Here is a 19,314-nt window from a genome sequence, read left to right on the forward strand (position 1 = left end):
GTCCAGCACATCCCACAGATGCTCGATTAGGGTGAGATCAGAGGAATTTGTAGGCCAAATCCTTTCCACACCTTGAGCTCTTTGTCATGTTTCTCATATATTGCAGAATACTGTTGTTTAGGTAAGTTCCACATCCACATGAATGCCAGGATCCAGGTCCCAGTAGAATGTTACACAGAGTATCACACTGCCTTTGCCAGCTTGCTTTCTAGCCATAGCACATTCTGGTGCCAAGCGGTAAGCGATTCTCATGCACCCGGACATCGACATGATGCAAAAGGAAAAAACTGCTAACTCTGTGTCAGGTTGTCAAAGGTCAAAGCCTGTACAAGGAATTGAAATAAAGTTTGTGTAGCCATGGAAACCTTTGCCGACTTTCCAGAATCAAACATCAGGGAACAGGAAAGATAATTAATCTACTGAGACTCACACTCAGCCTTCTCAGCGTATGACCACATAATAAATCTTTACATCTGTATATCTTGTTCTGATTCATCTGTATGAATAAGTTCACCATTTCCACTTGTAAATAAATTTAACACAGGATAGAATGTGAATAATTGCATTTGGTGTCTGGTTTACAGCTCATTTTGTGTAGTCATGCAGTGTTAACTTACTGACCTGGACTGAGTCATGATGATGTATCCGGGAAACACTGTGAAGGGAAGACTGCCTGGAAAAGGTTACAGCAAAACCTACACATGCAGCATAATAGTGAGCCTAGGATTTTCTTAGGTATTTCTGTTTTGGCAGATGTTCTATTTAAATTAATTTATAAGATTTGGTTTAGTTATTTACATTTTACTGGGGTCAGCTTAATGCAAGATTCACATCCTGTTTGTGTATGCGTGTGTGTGTGTGCGAGCATGCTTTGGTGTCAACTTGTCAGTGCGTCACCACATTGTTGTGTATTTGATGTGCAGCTAGATGCATTTGACAGCTGTGTTTCTATGACAGCTGTGTGTGTGTGTGTGTGTGTGTAAGCGCACATGCCCCGACGCAAGGGCCCCCATGAAGGTGTGTTTTACCACTGCTGCTCCGCTGGGAGACAGCCTCTCAGCTGTTGTGCAGCTGCTGTTTGCATTAGCTGCCTCAGAGCTCTACACATTTACCCGCACCACACTATGTCACGTCACACTTCTGTTTCCAAAAGCCCCAGTCTAATCAAAGACACATAAAGAGTGTGGGATGAGTCAGGCCTCCAAATATTGCGCAGAACTGCTGGTTTCATATTCCTGTAATGAGCAACTAGAGATTGGGGAAAACTGCTGCTCTGGCTGCCCTATTTGTTACCTGAGCTCTTCTCACCACCCTCCAAAATTATTAATGTAGATATCTGGGGAATTTAGCGATATGTATCCAGGAGTGATATTTAATGATTCTCCCTCTTTGAAACAAAGATGCAATGTTACTTATGAGCTTTATTAATGCAGGGTAGACATATTTGTCAATGGTTTGACATAGTGAACAAATGTTTGTTGATTATGAAAACACCCAAAGAGTTTATCTTTGAGTACCATTGTGTCCAAAATTGATCTGATATTAAACTAAATTCTGTCTAACTCAATTCTTAATGACCTTTATTAAAGTTGAATAATAAATACATTTAAAGGGAGACAAAAAAATTGCTAATAAATGACATGAAACCATGACATTGGTTATAAACTAATTTGACTGTCCCACCGTGACCACCCTTTTTACTTAGAAGTCAGGAACGCAGCTCCCATGTCCAAGAAATTACCCACATTCCCCTGCAGCTTCCTGTCTCAAGGGCTCAAGAAGGGATTTTGGATTATCCTGCCTGGATTTAGGGATTGGAGTCATATTGTGCTGGATGGCAAAAAATTATAATTCTACATGGTAAATATATTACTGGCCATGTAAGAAGCTAACAGCATGTGAGTGAATTGGGATGGGTGGGTGTGTTTGCATATGTTTCTTTTTCCTCTTTGCTTAGTCACACTGAGGGAGTAAGACTGAAGGTAGAAAGAAGAGACAGGAGAAAAAAGAAGGCATTAACCAGCATGCTAGCAGCATAGTGCTCTTGTGTTTGCTTGCTGTTAGAAGCCAGTGCCTTTGGCCATCTCTGTTTCAAACTGATTCCTGGCGAACTTTCTGGGGATTCATTCTTTCCTGTAGAAAGCATCAAAAGTTTTTTTTTATCCATTTAAACTCACAGGACCAGTAACTGCATTTCTTTCTTAAGTATAGTTACTGAATAATTCATAGCAGATACTGAATAATAATTCAGGGGTCAAAGTGGAGTAGAAATGGAAACAGCAGGTGTTTTCTGTTACTAGGTCATATTTTATTATACATGACTTAAAGCTCAGTTATAATGATCAACAACTATGACTATGAACTATGACTAAAAAAAAAAGAAAAAAGATGTGTGATCGTGAACAGGAGGCAGTTGTGGTGGAATGTGTATAAAACAGAACTGATACTTCTGGATTCTCCAGAGAGAAGTACAACATCTTAACATTCACAAATCCAGTGATACAAATAATAATAATAATGTGTCAATGCTCCTGTCTGCCATATGCATTGTGTGAATACTCAATGACAAAGAAAAGACTGGCAACAATGTCAGCTTACACCACATTCACCACAGCCTGTCATCTTCCAATCACCCACAGGTCCATCAGATAACCAACAGCTCTTGAACTACTATATAAAAATGCTTGCAACAATCCATCCATTCCAGAGAGCTACCATTAAAAAAACAATAGCCCTCCCCCCAAACAGCTATCTGAGTCGGAAAAGAAGGTTGCATACAGTTGCAGACATGGTTTAATAATGCATGTTAAAGGAGGGGAGAGCTCATAGCAAATTCTCTTTAATCTGATCAGCCGTCACATGTGACACTTCATCCAGCCCAGAGCAGGACTAGAACTCTGAAGCAGGACTTGCTTATTGTGTAAATTTGGGCTACAGTGTACCGGACAGCAAAGAGACATCCACTGCCTGTGATGGCAGAAACAGGACAAAAGGCCCTGCAGCTGTTCTACCAATACATCTACACATTTATCTTTCTCTCATGCTCTCCATAGTACATCTATACCCAAGCCTGGAAAGAACACAAGAAACAGGCAACAATTTATATAGTTTGATACGGACTCAGGGTAGGAGAGGTTTTAGAAGTCCTAACGGACATTATCTGTTCTCTCCAGCCCTTGTGAAATATGACCAGCAATCACATGCAAAGAGGAGCCTTGCTGTGTTTTGCAATCAATCCTTCTGGAGGCCAGAGTCCTCCCACGGGCTGTAGTCGGTCTGCTTGAGCAGCCAGCACGATTAGCATCATGGGACAGTGGAGCTATGAAAAACAAACCCATTGTGGAATACTTAGAGCATATGGCGTGTCCACCCACAGCAAGCAGAGAGGAGACAAAAAGAAGAAAGACGATGAATTTTTGTTCAGATCTCTAATTGGTCACAATGTGTTGGCGGTATTGTGTGTGTGTGTGTGTGTGTGTGTGTGTGTGTAATGAGTGCAGATGCGAAGGGCAGTGGGAGGAGAAGGGCAGGAACGTTACACTCCATAAATAAATGATGAGCTTCTCTTGGAGACTGATGACTTTCCCTTTCTCCATCCTCCTAGTGCTGCCTCTCTCCCACCCCCAAAATTCCACCGTGCTGTAACAGGGCTGTGTTCCATGACGTGACATATCACAACCTGTAACCGTCATTGCTGCTTCCAAAACTGGAACTAGAAACACAGGTTAGCTAAACAGGACTGTAAGATTTGAGATGACCCATCATCGTGGTGCATCTTGACCCAGTATGTTGTAGGTATGATGTCAAGGAAGAGCTCTGGAGTTTTGTTGTAGAGGAAGGCCAGATATTCTAGTCACACCTCATAAAGCTCAACAAACACTAACTATATATTCTCAAAGCCATAAACAAATGATTAAACTGCTTGGCAAATGATTAACTGTTTCTCAAACATAACCCCCCAACCTGTTGTAATGAATCAAGGCTTTGGAGAGCTCAGCAACTCACTGAGTATGACATATGGTTCATTTTATACTTAAATGTAGTCGAAATATATCTTGCATCTGTATAGACAATCCATTGCCTTTAAAATGCATAATTCGTCAGTGCATGAGATGATTCTTCTTTTAGCCAGTAAACATTTCATTGTCTATTCTGAAAGAGTTAATATAAGTTGACCTATGAATTTCTCAGAGCACATAAAGTACTGTGTTGTAGTCAAGGAGATACCTCAAGATTAAAGTGAGTCTAATGAGTCTAAAGTGCAGGTAGACAGATAAAGACATTATTCTGGAAAAAAGCTTTCTTGAGGTAGATAGAATACTGACTTATAGGACAATTAACAAAACAATCAGTTCTCACTGCAGTATCACTGAGAGTATTAAAGCTCCCCCAACAAAAAATTTGCCACATCCAACAATAGTAGTAACTTTTTGGACAATGCCAGTAGGTTGAGCATCTGGATGAAGGTAACTTTCAGATCATAGCAAAGGATCAGCTTGTTTCCCAGACTCTGCATTTTATGCTTCATGTCCAAGCAGAACACCACGGTCACTCCCACCATCCAGGATGATAACTATACGAGGCACAGGGCCAAATCTGTGTGTGTGACTTGTTCAATGAGCAAGATAGAACACTGAGATCCTATAGAAAATAGAAATTTGGAATTATTTGGAACAGGAAGTGAAATAGTTACGCATCAGCTTTGAATTGTGCAACCAACCCATAGAAGGGTGGGACAAATTTCACAGGAACTTACAGGATCTCAAGACAAAAGTTACTTCCTTCCAGACAATACTGCAGCTGTTATTAACAGTGAGTGGAGTATATTATGTTTATCCTAATTAATATATGACACAAAGATTTTTAGTCCATATACATCCTGTGTGTGTGTACTTATCTATTCTATCATTATATCAGAGCTAGAAATTGTATTTATTTTTGAATGCTGACATCAGACCCATGAGAAAAACACAAATCTGGCTCCATTAACTGCTGTTTATTTTTTTTATTTTTTTTTAGATTAGAGCCACACTTTTGTGTTGCACAAAATATGTACAAAAAGACTGTACTGTATGTGTTTTAAAACCAACATTTAATACTCTTTTGAAGCACAATGAAGCAAATTATAGAGGTTCAGTAGTCCATTTTTTGGGTAAAAAATATGTGGAAAATAAATGTCAATAACCATTTTCTATTCAGGCTCAACATAGACCCTTGGAGTTCATGGAAAATCTTTCTGGACTGCTTCAAATCCCAAACAGGAAGTCAACAGATTTTCAGCATGTTCCTGACAATCAGCACTGTGCAGTGATCACACAAACCCACTGGGATCCACTGGAGCTGACAAGAGTTTTAAAGAGGAAGGATACAACATCTATATAATTGATCTGAGATTAAATATTGAGTGCGTTTGCTGATCGTCGTGAACATGCCTTTCTTGTGCTTTGATTCAGGAAGTTTCCATACTCAACAGAAAGCAGAATCCAGGAAAGATTAGTTTAGGTGCAGTAATTAATCAAGTTTCAGAGAAGTCTAGGAAAGACATGTGGAATATGTGAGAGGTTCTCCTGGAGGCTTCCAGGATTCGAATTTGTTTTGGGGTGATTCTTCCACTATTCTTCCACTAAGATTAAGACACTAACGCCAGTCAAACCATAAGAAATACTAATATGTATTTGTAAACATGATACTAGATCCTGTTGCCTTTTAGGCATTTACATAAGAGCTCAATCCCAGCTCGTCCCATGTTAAACATGGTTTAAACCATGGGCAGTTAGCCACATGGTCATGGTGTGGTTGACATGATTAAAAGAAAACAATTGCATTTTTAAACTTTTTACCTTTTTCCTATAATAGATAGCAAACCCTTTCCAACCAACAAAAATAAAAGGAAGATTAGGCATCATAGAGATGCAATAAATGGTTGTTTCCCCTAATTACACAGAGAATTACAGACCAAATTTATTATAAAAAGATGCCACCTCCTTCCCCCCAAACATACTAAAGGCTGGAAGATGGGGCAGAGGAAGGACTTGAAGCTGGCCCTATGGAAAGCTTAATATTACCTGCTTTGGGTCAGCAGAATCTGCAATTATCCATGGCCTGTTTTCAATTTTAAAAGGACAGCCACAAATTCCCTTTTTTCAAAAGACCGTACAGTGGCGGACAGGGATTTTAATAGACTTGAGAAGGAAGATATGTGGCTGGGAGGGCCACAAGCCTTACCTTGACTAATATAAAATGAGACAAAGTGCCTTCAGAATGCAATGGTTGTTTTACGTGATGACAAAATAAACAGAGAGAAAGCAAAAGGAAAAGAAGCAAGAGAAAGAAAAAGGGAATGGGGGAAAAAAATGGTTAACTGGTGACATAGTGTTTAGTAGAAGGTTCTCCATAGAGGCTGTAGAAGTCGGGGTGCCTATGGCTCTGTGAAGTGCCAATCCAGTTGCCCCGCACTGAGATGTTCTGCATTGGCTGGGACATGGAGGGAGCTGGGGGGGGCATTGGGTGGGAAAAATCCTGCGCCCAGGCGAAAGAGGGTGAGCGCGAGTAGGAAGGGTGGCCATGGTGTCCGGACACAGAGGGCATGCTGGAGCAGTAGCAGTTGTCCACTGTACACATGAGGATCTTACGGCCATTGTACTGTGGCAGCATAGCCTGTTGGGTGGAGCCAGCGTTGGGGTAGTGGGCGGGACTGAACACCGAGCTGGAATGATGGACAGGCTGAGCATCGCTCACTTCTACGCCGCCACTGTTGAGGCTCACAATGTGTCGAGCAGAGCTGCAGGAAGCCACAGATGGCCCTTCATCGGCGCTGGTACTCGGAGCCAGGAACTGCTGCTTGTTCACAGGACCTGACGCGGATTCCATGAAGTTTGCACCGCTCTCAGGAAATGCAGTCGAGTGCTTGCGCTTTTCTGATCCTGAGCTGCTCACTCTGCATTGGTAGACAGGAACACTCTGGAAAAAGTGTGCAGGAGCGGCGAAGGGTGCTGGACACAGGACATACAAGGTCAGAACAGAACTCACAGCTCAAAGGGGTTTCTAAAATAGTTGACTTGCAGCAGCGATATACCTTCCAGCATTTTGCGTAGGTTCTTCTCCTTTTTAGAAATTTCAGCGAGAAAGACTTTAGAGTTAAGGTGACCTGCATTGTAGGGAGGTAGTGCACTGTCTATAGATGTCTGAGATCTGAGAAGAGAAAGCATTCAAACATTTATCCTCATGTTTTAAACGCATGAATCTTAGCTTTTATAAAACGCATCATCTACTGCATATCTTACCTATCTAGGAGGATTTTTACAGGTTTTGTGTTCTGGAAATAGAAAGAAACAGAAAAAAACATTAAAGGAAAATAGCCTGTAAGCTGTTTTCTTACTGCCTCATTGTCTGTGAGCATGGAACAATCTGGCAGCTCAGATATTTTGACAAACACACTGCACTGAAGTATTTCTCACAGGTATGGCCACATTCACACTGTGCATTTATGTGAGTAAATGTGAGCATGTGGGCGTTGGCGTCTGCGGGGGAGATTTACAGCATAGAGCAAGCAAGAGAGACAGATAAAGGAAAAAAAAAGAAGGTGGGGGTTGAGGGAAAGAGAAGAAAGATGCCTCACCTTCATGAAGTTGATATTCTCTGCCTTGTCAAACAAGACCTGGACAGAGCTGAGCATCTTCTTGGCCTCCTGACGCCGCTCATTGAGCTGCAAGACTTGTCTGGAGTTTTCCTGGCAGAACTTTGACCATGACTTCTCCAACACATTCAGAGCCTTCCCCAGGTCCTCCTCCAGGAGCTGTTGCATTTTTTGATATTGCAAGCGCACCTCTTGTTTCAGCTGATCCACCTTATCCTGCACACAACATACACAAAAGGCTATAACAAAACAAACACATGCAGTACTATACAAAAATTTTGGACAACCACATTTTTTGCTGAAGGTCTATATGATATCTTCATAAAACCGCATAAAAACCTTCTATGAAGATCTGTATGCATGCAACTTAGAATATGACACCTTTTATTTGAACCCACCCATTTACTTTGTGACTAAAAATATTCGAACATGTAACTGACAGGTGTTTTGTTATTATGCAGGTGTGCCATGTTAGATTGACTGGATAAACAATGAATATTTTTGGTTTGAGGCCTGGGTTTCACCCTGTGAAGACTGCATTTGACTGCAAAAGTAAAAATCAGAATGAAGACCAGAGAGCAAACCATTCTGTAGCTGAGAAAAGAAGGAAAATCAGTCAGAGTCATTGCACAAGCATTGGACATAGCCAATACGACAATTTGGAAAGCAACCACTGGGGTACTAACAACCAGACGTCAAACAAGCCAGCCAAGGAAAACAACAGCAGTTGATGACAGAAACAGTGTGAGAGCTCTGAAGAAAAACCAACAGTCAGTGACATCATCAACATCATGGAAGGGTGAAAAGTGATGAAAGGCCAAAAAAATACGTAGAAAGGATTTGCTCATGATCCAAAACATACAAGCTCATCTGTGGAAAATGGTGAAAGTACCGTCATGGTTTGGGCTTGCATGTGTGCTTCTGGAACAGACTCTAATATTATTGATGATGTAACTCACAATGGTAGCAGCAGAATGAATTCAGAAACATTCTGTCTGACGACTTCTAGACCATCTAATTACTGCAGGAGCAACCTCAACGTGCAGCAAGACAATGACCCAAAACACACTGCCAACACAAGACAGCACTTTATCAGGAGGAAAAAAATGGAAATGTTTAGACTGGCCAAGAAGCTGCAGTACAAGCATCACAAAAAAAAAGAATGCAACAGTATGGTGATATCAGTGGGTCGCTAACTCCATGCAGTTAGGGATATATAAAAAAAATAACTGAATATTAAAATGTTATTTACTGTAAAACTATCTGTTCCAGTACAGAAAATTAGTGGTCTGTCAACATAGGTGCCATGTTCTAAGGCATTGTTTAAACATGCAGATATGGTCATACCTCTCGTGTGCACAGGTAGTTAGATTTAGAACTTGAATTTGAAATCAGAAAAAAGCAGCATGCACATACTGATATTTTTTTCCCGAAGCTCGACAGACAAACACGACAAATCCCAAAAGGGAGCAAGCTTTACCACCAGCTGACCATGATATACAGAAAATGAATAGCATGAGACATATGTGAGATGTGAGGGGACAAAAGGAGAAGGAAAGAGAGACTGTGTGTGGGTGTAAATATATATTTTATATCATTACCTCCACCTGCCGTTTGTCTGACTCCAGCTTGTACAACAGCTCTTCGATGTCCTGCACTCGATCATCAATTCGATCCTGCTGCTTCATCAGCATGTGCTGAAAGACAATGAGAAAACCAACATTTTACTTCCTCTGTCACACAGAGCCTGGATAACTGTTATTATTAACAAACACTTATATTTCAAAGTATTTTATTTACAATTTACATCCAGAAGATGCAAACGACTTCATATGGGATGAGGTAAACAGCATATTTAGTCTAGGTTAATAATAAAGTCTGAAGGCATTTTAATGGGGTAGAATCTAAAGTGGAAATAACATGCAGGGAAATAAGAATGTGTATAAGGGTCAGGTCTCGAGAGAAGGCCTGCCGAATGAACCAAACATAAACACAGTATTTTCAGTCACCTCTGCAGAGCAACCTCCAATATCCTACTGCCTATTTCAGCATCTCTATGACAACCAATCCAAGCAAGCATATTAAAGCAAATGAGGAAAACAAAAGCTGCCAACAATGAGACTAATTAAGCCAAAATACTCTGTTTTTTGAGCATGCAAGCACATTTGCCCATCAGATTCTGCCTCTTATCATTAGGTGTCTGGACGAGTTCTAAATTGGATCTGGAAGAAGGCACTAACCCCCAAACATTCCCCATCCCCCCAGCCAAATCAAAGCATGTCAAAGCCTGGCTTTTATAATCCCCTCCATTCTCCATTCTTGCCAGCATGAGTGAGGGAGAAAACACAGCACCTAAAAACCACACAGAATATCCACAATATACTACACAAAATGTTCAGTTCAGTTTTAATCTGATAACAGTATACGCCGTACAGGAGTTGTGCAGCCATGGCCAAGAAAATGGAAGATAGCCGTCATGACAACAAATCTTGTGCTCACGTGTGTTTACATTAATCAGCATGAACAGAGAGAGAGAAAGAGAGAGAAAGAAAGAAAGAAAGAAAGAAAGAAAGAGAGAGAGAGAGAGAAAGAGAGAGAGAGAAAGAAAGAGAGAAAAAGAGACAGAGAAAGCAAGAGAGAAAGCGAGAGAGAAAGCGAGAGAGAGAGAGAGAGAGAGAGAAAGAAAGAAAGAAAGAAAGAAAGAAAGAAAGAAAGAAAGAAAGAAAGAAAGAAAGAAAGAAAGAAAGAAAGAAAGAAAGAAAGAAAGAAAGAAAGAAAGAAAGGTTGTCTTTTGTTTGGGCTCATCTCAGTGTCAGTAACAGACTGTTGGTTGTGCAGACTGTACAGGCCCTGTGCTATAGTGTGTGTGTGATAGCTGTAGGGTCACTGCTTTTCCAGGCAGTGTGAGAGAACACAAATTCTTGGGGCCTCCAGCAACTGAGCCTGTGAAAACCTCAGCAGTCCTTAAGAAAGACTTTTCACAAAAACAATCACAAAAATATTTTTAAGAAAATGAGGCAGCATTTTATTGATGATTTTATTATTTTAACGTTTTGTAAACTATACCTCTGTAGTCCTTTCACTCATGCTGAGCCTAGTGCCGACTATGGTATCAGAACTAGAATTAGTCAACAGGGTTACTCAAAAACCATAAAAAGAGCACAGGAAATCATATATCAAGAGTTCAACAAAGGCCAAACCCCAGAACATGACAAATACACTCTGATTGTGACGGGAAGTACAGCAAATTACTGCTCTCCTGCTAACACACATAGCAGCGTGTTTCTAAAAGAAGTCTGAATATTATTCTACAGTTAGAATAGGCTGTGAGTATTGAGATGAGTGTATCCATATACCATATTTCCATCTGTCCCACTTTCTCCCGTTTCAAAACCTAACAGATGTGCAGACATGCTCTATGCCCTCTTTTTGTTCACAGGGCTGAAGGTAACATCTAAAGACTATTTAACGCAACCAACAGTAAAAGCCGTTTTTTTTATGATAAAGATAAGCTTTTTAATTGCAGTGATGCAATGAAAAGGCTTTTTGTAGTGTTTTTAAGCTCTTAAAGCTGAAGTACATGGGAATTCAGGCACAGACCAGAATAATCTGGTTGCTATGAGTGTTTGAGGGGTGCCTGTGAATTTCACAGCTAAATGCTGAGAGAGAGAGAGAGAGAGAGAGAGAGAGAGAGAGAAAGAGAGAGAGAGAAAGAGAGAGAGAGTTGATTTATTTCTGCAATTTGTCAGAGAGTGCCCTGTGACTCAAAACAGCCCCCTTACATTGCAGGCAAAGACAAAAGGTCATGCATCAATACAATGCAAAGCTCTGAAGAAGGAGTGCGACTTTACCGTAGGAACCAACACTGTAAATGTACACTCTATATTGTATTCAGTCATAACAAGATGTTTCTGGACATGAAAAATTAGATACTTCATGACTGTTCTCTAATGAATAGTAACCATGACTCCCTGCTCAAAACATGTCCAGAGCCCAGTGCAGAATTAAAGGAAAGGTCAACACATTTCAGGCTCTTCCTCCTCACAGCAGGCCTGTGGGAAGAATCCCATCGATCAGTGAGCTCAACTGACTACATTCTCTGACAGGCATGCTGTGTATTCATTGCTTTACAAAAGCTTTTAGAGCAGAATCAAAATGGAAAGTTCTACTATATCATCACTGATTGGATTTTCAATCAGGTTGTTCCTGTCCATGAGATCACACTGAAGCAACTGAACCAACATGTGGCTACTGAGATGAATTTGACATGATAACAGGCAAAAGAACTGACCACATGAATTAAACCACAAAATATAGGTCATGCTAAAAATACGGCATTGCATTTAGCGCTGATTGACACTCTTATAAGATTAGAATGGATGTGCCCAATGAGTAGATTAAGCAACGAATATCTAAGCTCTCTTCACTTACTGTCCCGTTGTGTAGACCATAAATATACAGTCAGGTCCATGCATATTTGGACAAAGTTACTGTTATTTTAAGTGTCTACCACAGCATATATGTATAATATAATTAATCTGAGCTCAAAATCTTAGCTCTGAGGTATTCACTTCTGAATCAGGTGAATGCTGTAGGAATTATAGCAGTTTTTATACTTGGTCTTACCCTTTTAAAAGGACCAAAAGTAATTCGATAATTCACTGTTCAGCTTTTTCAAGGCCAGATACGTGTCATTGCCTCATTTCACTTACAAGTACACAGATGAAAGGTCTAGAGCTGATTTCAAATGTGGTATCTGCAATTAGAATCTGTTGCTGTTAAATATGAAGTCCAAAGAGCTGTTAGTGCCAGTGAAGCAAACCATCATTAGACTGAACAATCAAAACAAATCCCATCAGAGAGATAGCAAAGACATTAGGTGTGGTCAAATCAACTATTTGGTACATATTAAAAGAAAGGATGCACTGGTGAGCTCAGAAACATGGAAAACAACAAAAATAGATGATAGAACAATGGTGAACACCTTTTACAACAGAAGTAGGTGTATCTGTGTTAGAGTCAACGATCATGTGAAGAGAAAGCTTTACATGAGTAATTACAGGGGGTTTATCCCAAAATGTGGACCATTGGTATGCCTCAAAAACAGGGAAACCAGATAGAGAAAAACAGTAGGATATAGTCTGAACTGCACTCAGATTCAGCCAAATGCTTCAAAACTCACTGGGAGGTACATGACAGTGCAGATGGACAATGAGCTGAAGCATACCTCAAAAGGAAAAACACATTTTAAGGCAAAGAAGTGGAATGTTCTGTGATGGCAAGTCAATCACCTGAGCAACTGAATCCAATTGAGCATGCATTTCAGCTGCTGAAGGAAAAACGACCCAAGAACAAGCAGGAACAGAAGGCAGTTCCCAGCAGAGCTTCAACCAGGGCAGAACCCAGCATCTGGTGATGTCTATGGGTTCCAGATTTTAGTCATCATCAGTAACCAAGTATTAAAAATGACTTATGATTGTTATTTTGTCAAGTTACTTTTGATCCGTTAAAAAAGTGGTCAACTCCTATGTCCTGCAGTAGACAGTGTGACAATAACTTGTCACTGTCATTGTACAAATATTGATGGCTGATGAGCTTGCATACTCAGACTTCCTGTGTGTGTGTATGTTCATTTCTCCTGCATCATCCTTATTTCTTCTGTGTTTTACATTTCATACAAAGGTGAAGGAATTCATATTACTTTCAGCAACAAAGCTCACTTGCCCTTAGGTATGATGAAGACCCTAAAATCTGCATATTATCAGTAAATCAAATCAAATGGGGTTCATAGCATGCATGTTGTATTTAATCATGATGAAATTTTAGAACCATCAATGAATTAAATATAATCAATTACAATAATGATGGCCTAAGGTTTCAGGTTTCCTGAACATTAGACATTTTGGGTCTAATGTTGTTTATATTAAACATGACAGAAGGAAGCAATTTAATCTTGATCCTTATCCACATATAATGATAATGAATGACGCTTATCCATGTATAATATAGATTCAAAATCATAACATGCAATAAAAGTACAATAGTTATTTCTAAAATGGCTGAACAAATGAATTGTTAAACTTTACCAAGAACCTGTGAACATGCATGCAAAACATTCACAAAAAACTCCAGCAAAGCAACCAAAGAAATGCAAGGAAGTGCAGCATGCTCTACCTTCACACCTCCACCACCTCAGCGCTACCTTTTCATTTTTAAATCACAGTTGCCCCTTCCTTAAATAGTTGTGAATCTTACATTTTGAGATATTTGAAATCTATTCATTATTGCATAGTGCTTACCAAGACAAGTACAATGCTGTTTGGACTTGTTTGTCTGCAGATTTCATTAATTCCACTGAAACAATCCTGTGAAGCATAAATCATGTTTCTCAAGCTATTGGAAATCCTATTAAAATATGATAATGACTCAGTTGACAAATGATCAAATTTATGCCAAACTAGCTACACACCCAGTATTAGGAATGTTTTACAGTACCATGTACTTCAATTGCCTATGTTAAAAGCAAAAAGTCAACACCTTCCACAAATCATTTTTCCTGTTATCCTGGCAGACTTCCTACTGCAGCCACATGCAAAACAAGGAGAAGTGAAAAACAAGAAGATGGGGCACAAAGAAATATGACAAGGGCAAGGGTTCAGCAACATAAACCCCACTTCCTCCAGGGGCTCTCATGTGATGTCATCCTTAACAGGAATGAGAAGGCACTTGTGTTTGAGGGAGGAACTTCCTGCCTATGACTGGAACTCACACTCTTTTCCCCCACAACTGTACAACTACTTGGGTTTCTCTCTCCTTATACACACACACACTGTATGTATGTATGTATGTATGTATGTATGTATAGATAGATAGATAGATAGATAGATAGATAGATAGATAGATAGGTAGATAGAGATAGATAGATAGATAGATAGATAGATAGATAGATAGATAGATAGATAGATAGATAGATAGAGATAGATAGATAGATAGATAGATAGATAGATAGATAGATAGATAGATAGATAGATAGATAGATAGATAGATAGATAGATAGATAGATAGATAGATAGATAGATAGATAGATAGATAATGTGTGTGTGTGTTTGTGTGTGGTTGTTGAAGACAGAACAGAGGGATGTGTGTGCCTTCCAACAGCAGCTGTGAGTAGCACAAGCTCGCCCCCCTACTCACCCCACCCCAATTTGCTGAGTCTTGGCTGCCTTAGGACGCATGACACATTGCCCATCTGAAAAGCATTCCTCCACACATCCAGGAGTCACGCCTGCCAAGTCCGGCAGCAGCTCACCTCACAATAGCTCATTATTCTTTGTAAAGCAGCTGCTGAACCACCATGAAGTCTTCCTCATACACCTTAGTGTGTCTTAGCTACTTTTCTCCACTACACATCTGTCACATGACTGGATAAGTGAACACTGGGAAGTTTCATATGTTTGGCCACACTTAAATTTTAATTAGATCTATATGATTAGACAACTGAAGGCACAATTCAGTATAGGAGTATCATTACATAGGATACTGGCTTGTCAGCTCCAGCTTATTCAGTATTCACTAAAACAGTAACTCACTGTAAAACACTGAGATAGATAGGGCTAGCATGTAGAGCAGTGTTCATGCTTGTTTTTTTAATACATTAGTAGAAGCAGGCCCATGCAATATACAGGGTATATGAGCCACTACGGTGGTATAGAGTAAGGAGTAATTGGAGATCCAGACATAAATAGAAACATTAAATGTTGTTGTTGTTGTTGTTGTTAATGATGACATGCTGAAAAAGAGAATGCATGGAAGGTCACATTAAGCCAACAATGATTATGATCAACTAGATCATCAATGTTTTTAGGTTTTAAAAATACCTGTGCTTAAGTGTAAGGACTATATTTCTCTTATTATTATAAAAATGGATCAAAGATTACTGCACATGTGCCACCATAATGCAATGGTTATACTTGCTACCTCACAGCTCCAGGTTTTCCCAACTCAATCCAAAACTGTAAATTTCTGTATATGCTCTACCTGTGTCCACAAAGGTTTCTTCCTGGTACTTCCTGTTTTTTTTTTCTCCTGCAATTTAGTGTAGCCAATACAGTAAGTGTATTGGCTACACTAAATTGCCCTAAAGTGTGAATGGGTGTGTGTATGAAGGCCTGTGATGGATAGGCATCCTATTCTGGGTGTTCTCATGTTCTCGCGTGATCTAGGCACAGCTACTGTCCTGGCTTACTTTAAAACAGTTCTCTCTCTTTTATTTCTCAGAAGACTAAAGAAGCAGGAAAGTGTTTGCCTTGGCGGTGCTTAATCAGAAAATGTGCCCTTTTTTCCCGTGAACTCACAGCTCAACCCAACAGTTTGACTGAGCTATTTTGGAAATATCTGCGTGTTAAGCCAAACCTTATTCAGACAAGAGAGACGGACAACTTCCACTCACCCGTATATCATTCTGACGCAGTTCCACGTCGCAGACGCCATGTCCATGGCCGACTGCACATCTAGAGAAGCAGCAGTAACGACACACGGCCACCTGCTCGGTCTCGCAGTGATAAAGTCTGTATTCATCATGTTGGGGGCAGCTCCAGGCCCGCACGTCTTCGACATCTACCAGCAGATGCCCGGCATTTGAAGAAGGTTGCTGAAGGTGTGTCTGAATGTGCGACTGGCAGCAGGGCGCGTTGCAGCGTAGGCAAACTTTCTGCGCCGGAAGCGCGGGTCCCCGTCTGCACAGTATGCATTGCAGCACGGCCGGTTCCTTCTCTGTGTTCAGGGCGTTGAACTTCTCCACGATGTTGATTAGCTTGATGTTCTTGTCGAGGCTGGGCTTCTGTTTGTAGGGCTGATTGCACTCCGGGCACCGCAGAATGCCCACGTCTTTGGCCCACGCCTCGCTGATGCAGCCGTGGCAGAAGTTGTGCTTGCACGGAAGCTGCACGGGGTCCACGAACACATGCAGGCATATGGGGCAGATGAGCTCCTCCTCGAAACAGTTCTTCCAGGCCTCGGCCATCTCAGCTGCTTGGGCAGAAGACATGCAGGCCAGTTTTAAGTTGACAGCCTATTAAAACTATTTAAAATAAGTCGCCAGTGAGTCGACGCGCCGTTTCAGGCATTCTCGTGCCCCTCTTATAAAAATAAGCGTGTGACTCTGCTTGTCCACACAGGCGTACAAGTCTGCATAAACAGCTGTTGATAAGTCTCCATGCACGGTCCAGGGAGCGCCTCTTCCGCCCCTCTTCAAGTTGTCAGCAGTCAGATTCCGCAGTTGAGCCAGAAATCAGGGATCTGAATGTTGCAATCGGATCGCGACGGACATGTTACTGAAAACCTGCGGTGGCTTTATTATAAGAAACCAAACCGGAGTCCTATAGCTGTCCTATAGTCTGAGACGCCCCTGTCCTAACGAGAAACATTATTTCGGCTATGCGAGTGCTTGTTTTGTGAGAATGAGGAGGTGCACAGATTAGTCCACTGATTGCATTCAATTACAAAAAAAAGAGACAGTTAAAAGTTGTTAAAAGCGCACTAGACCACTCTGAAGCCTGTACCTTTTAAGTGAACTACGCTTCAGGACGCAGGGAGAAGAAGCTGCATCTCTGGTGTGTGAGTTGTACACACGGATGTGCGCTGGAAGTTAAAGTCGGATGATAAATAGCTGCATAGTCCATAAATACGTTTCTCTAAAAACAGGTCTTTAAATGTAAGCCATGCATCCAATCATCGACAAAGTTTAAACCACACGTGAGTCGAGCTAGCTCAAAATATCTCCAGTCCCGAAGCGGCACCGGTTGTGTCCTGTGCGGTGAATCGAGTATAAATTATAGATTTAATTTGCGGTGTATGACACTTACCTTGGCAGCAGGACAGGCCTCTCTACAGTGTCAATGTCGCACAAGGTGTCGAGAAACACTTTTTACAAATCAGAACGAGAAGCAAAATGTTTTTTTTCTTTCTTTTTAAATCTAACTCTGTCTAATACAGTAGCAGTCGTGTGGGTATGGTGTGTGTGTGTGATTTTGAACAAGTCGGTCGGTGAAGCGAGAACAAACCGCCTCCGTGCTCCGAAACGTAACAATTTACAGCAAGCAACAAAAAAGCGTTTAAGTACATTAATGTGCGTTATGAAACATTTCCATGGAGCTAGTGCGCTCTCGCTCGCTCTCTCTCGCGCTCTGTCTCTCGCTCACGCGCGCGCGCGCGCGCGCAAATCTCTTGATCAAACTCCGCTCTCGAGCCTCTGTAAAGCTATTCTCTTGCTATCTATAGTCGTTAAATGTTAAAGGGTTTTCCGAAATGTACTGCCTGTCCATGTTTAGTCACAGCGTTCACCTTCTCGTGGTTGATTGCGGCGTCTCGCGATCATTTTACTTAAAAAATCGCGAACAGCGTAACGTCAAGCATTATTTGTTCAAGCTATCTCGCTTAAATATTTATGTATTTTAGACAGATACAGTTCTTGTTCTTAAAGGGGACAATAGCGTTTTGCCCTTGTTATCGTTTACTGTCACCAGCCATCTTGTTTTCCTGCTTTTAAAGCGCATTTAAAGCGGCGTATCTGTTTATTTTTCTTCTCATGTGTATACTCCTTTATTAAGCTGAAGCCGTCCAAACCAGAAATACCCCAATTATTCAGCGATGGTCTGCAAACAACATAATCAGCCTTTAAAGTAGTAGTCCGTGAGCGATCCGCTGGATTTCCGCCGTATTCCAGTCTGTGTCCATGTTATTATTTATGATTTTTTTTTCTTTCAAGCAAATCCTTGATGAGAGGAATGCAGGGACAGGACTGCAACTCAGGATACAGTTCACATTTACACCCCCTCCTTTCCGTGGCCACGTGACCCATCACGGACTTGATTCATAGAAAGGGGAGGGGCGAACGAATGGTAGGCGGAGTCTTATTTAAAAGGGCAACCTTCTCTTGATAACTTTACGGACCGTTCCCAAACATCCGGCCTTTCAAGAATTAAAAGTCGTAGACACAGCAAACGGACACTGTGAAGTAGTTATTTTAAATTCCGCGCCTGCTAATAGTTAGTGTTTAGATTTTTCAGCTGATGGCATTGAACTCTTTCATAAAACATTGGCAACGATAACAAGGACGGTGTCAAATAAAGGGGAAATTCCATGGTGGCTGTAAACTGTCTGTGGGCCCCACCACAGCTGAACAGCTTTGACGGAGCTTTGTGTATGTACACATACCGTCCATTTTAATAGGAACCCTACGTTATGTAGTTATCCGATCAGTCAATCAAGTGGCAGCAGCACAATGCGTGATAAAGTATAGAGCTTCAGAACACTGGGCATCAGAATAAAGACAAAGTGTGATTTCTGTGACTTTAAACATGGCATTGTTGTTGGTGCCAGCTGGCCCAGTTTGAGTATTTCATAAACTGCTGATCTCCTGGGAATTTTACAGAGGATGGTGTAAAAAACTGGAAGGAACATCTTTTTGGTCAGAAGAAAATGACCAGACTGGTCTGAGCTGACTGTTTATATGCAGTCTTTACAACCACGGGGAGCAGAAAAGCATTGGTCCAACTGTCCAGTTTGGGAGTCTGTACCTATGATAGTCTCTAGTTTCTATTATTGGTGACTGGTATAGAACCCACTGTGGTCTTTTTGCTGTCGTAGACCACCACCTCAAGGTTTGATGTTTTGTACAT

At 41.0% G+C, this 19,314-nt stretch overlaps 1 protein-coding gene across 1 annotated transcript; it reads right to left on the minus strand.

Annotated features, from left to right (window-relative positions):
* Positions 1 to 5,824: 5,824 nt before the first annotated feature.
* trim8a (tripartite motif containing 8a) lies at positions 5,825 to 18,482 on the minus strand. Its single transcript, XM_058385940.1, has 6 exons — positions 16,086 to 18,482; positions 9,238 to 9,333; positions 7,619 to 7,852; positions 7,284 to 7,315; positions 7,076 to 7,191; positions 5,825 to 6,992 (listed from the first exon to the last, which is right to left on the minus strand). The coding sequence occupies exons 1-6, from the start codon at positions 16,680 to 16,682 to the stop codon at positions 6,358 to 6,360; spliced, it is 1,710 nt and encodes a 569-aa protein (XP_058241923.1). The 5' UTR covers positions 16,683 to 18,482; the 3' UTR covers positions 5,825 to 6,357.
* Positions 18,483 to 19,314: the final 832 nt, after the last annotated feature.

The sequence above is a fragment of the Hemibagrus wyckioides genome, linkage group LG03, assembly GCF_019097595.1.
Source record: "Hemibagrus wyckioides isolate EC202008001 linkage group LG03, SWU_Hwy_1.0, whole genome shotgun sequence".
Lineage (NCBI taxonomy): Eukaryota > Metazoa > Chordata > Actinopteri > Siluriformes > Bagridae > Hemibagrus > Hemibagrus wyckioides.

What these genes read in the sequence shown, in the direction of transcription:
- trim8a (XM_058385940.1), bottom strand. Translation starts at nt 16,682, where the DNA reads ATGTCTTCTGCCCAAGCAGCTGAGATGGCCGAGGCCTGGAAGAACTGT. An exon ending in CAGACAAACGGCAGGTGGAG is followed by an intron (nt 7,853 to 9,237) that starts GTAATGATATAA and finishes TGTTGTGTGCAG; the next exon opens with GATAAGGTGGATCAGCTGAA. An exon ending in GTAAAAATCCTCCTAGATAG is followed by an intron (nt 7,192 to 7,283) that starts GTAAGATATGCA and finishes TTCTCTTCTCAG; the next exon opens with ATCTCAGACATCTATAGACA.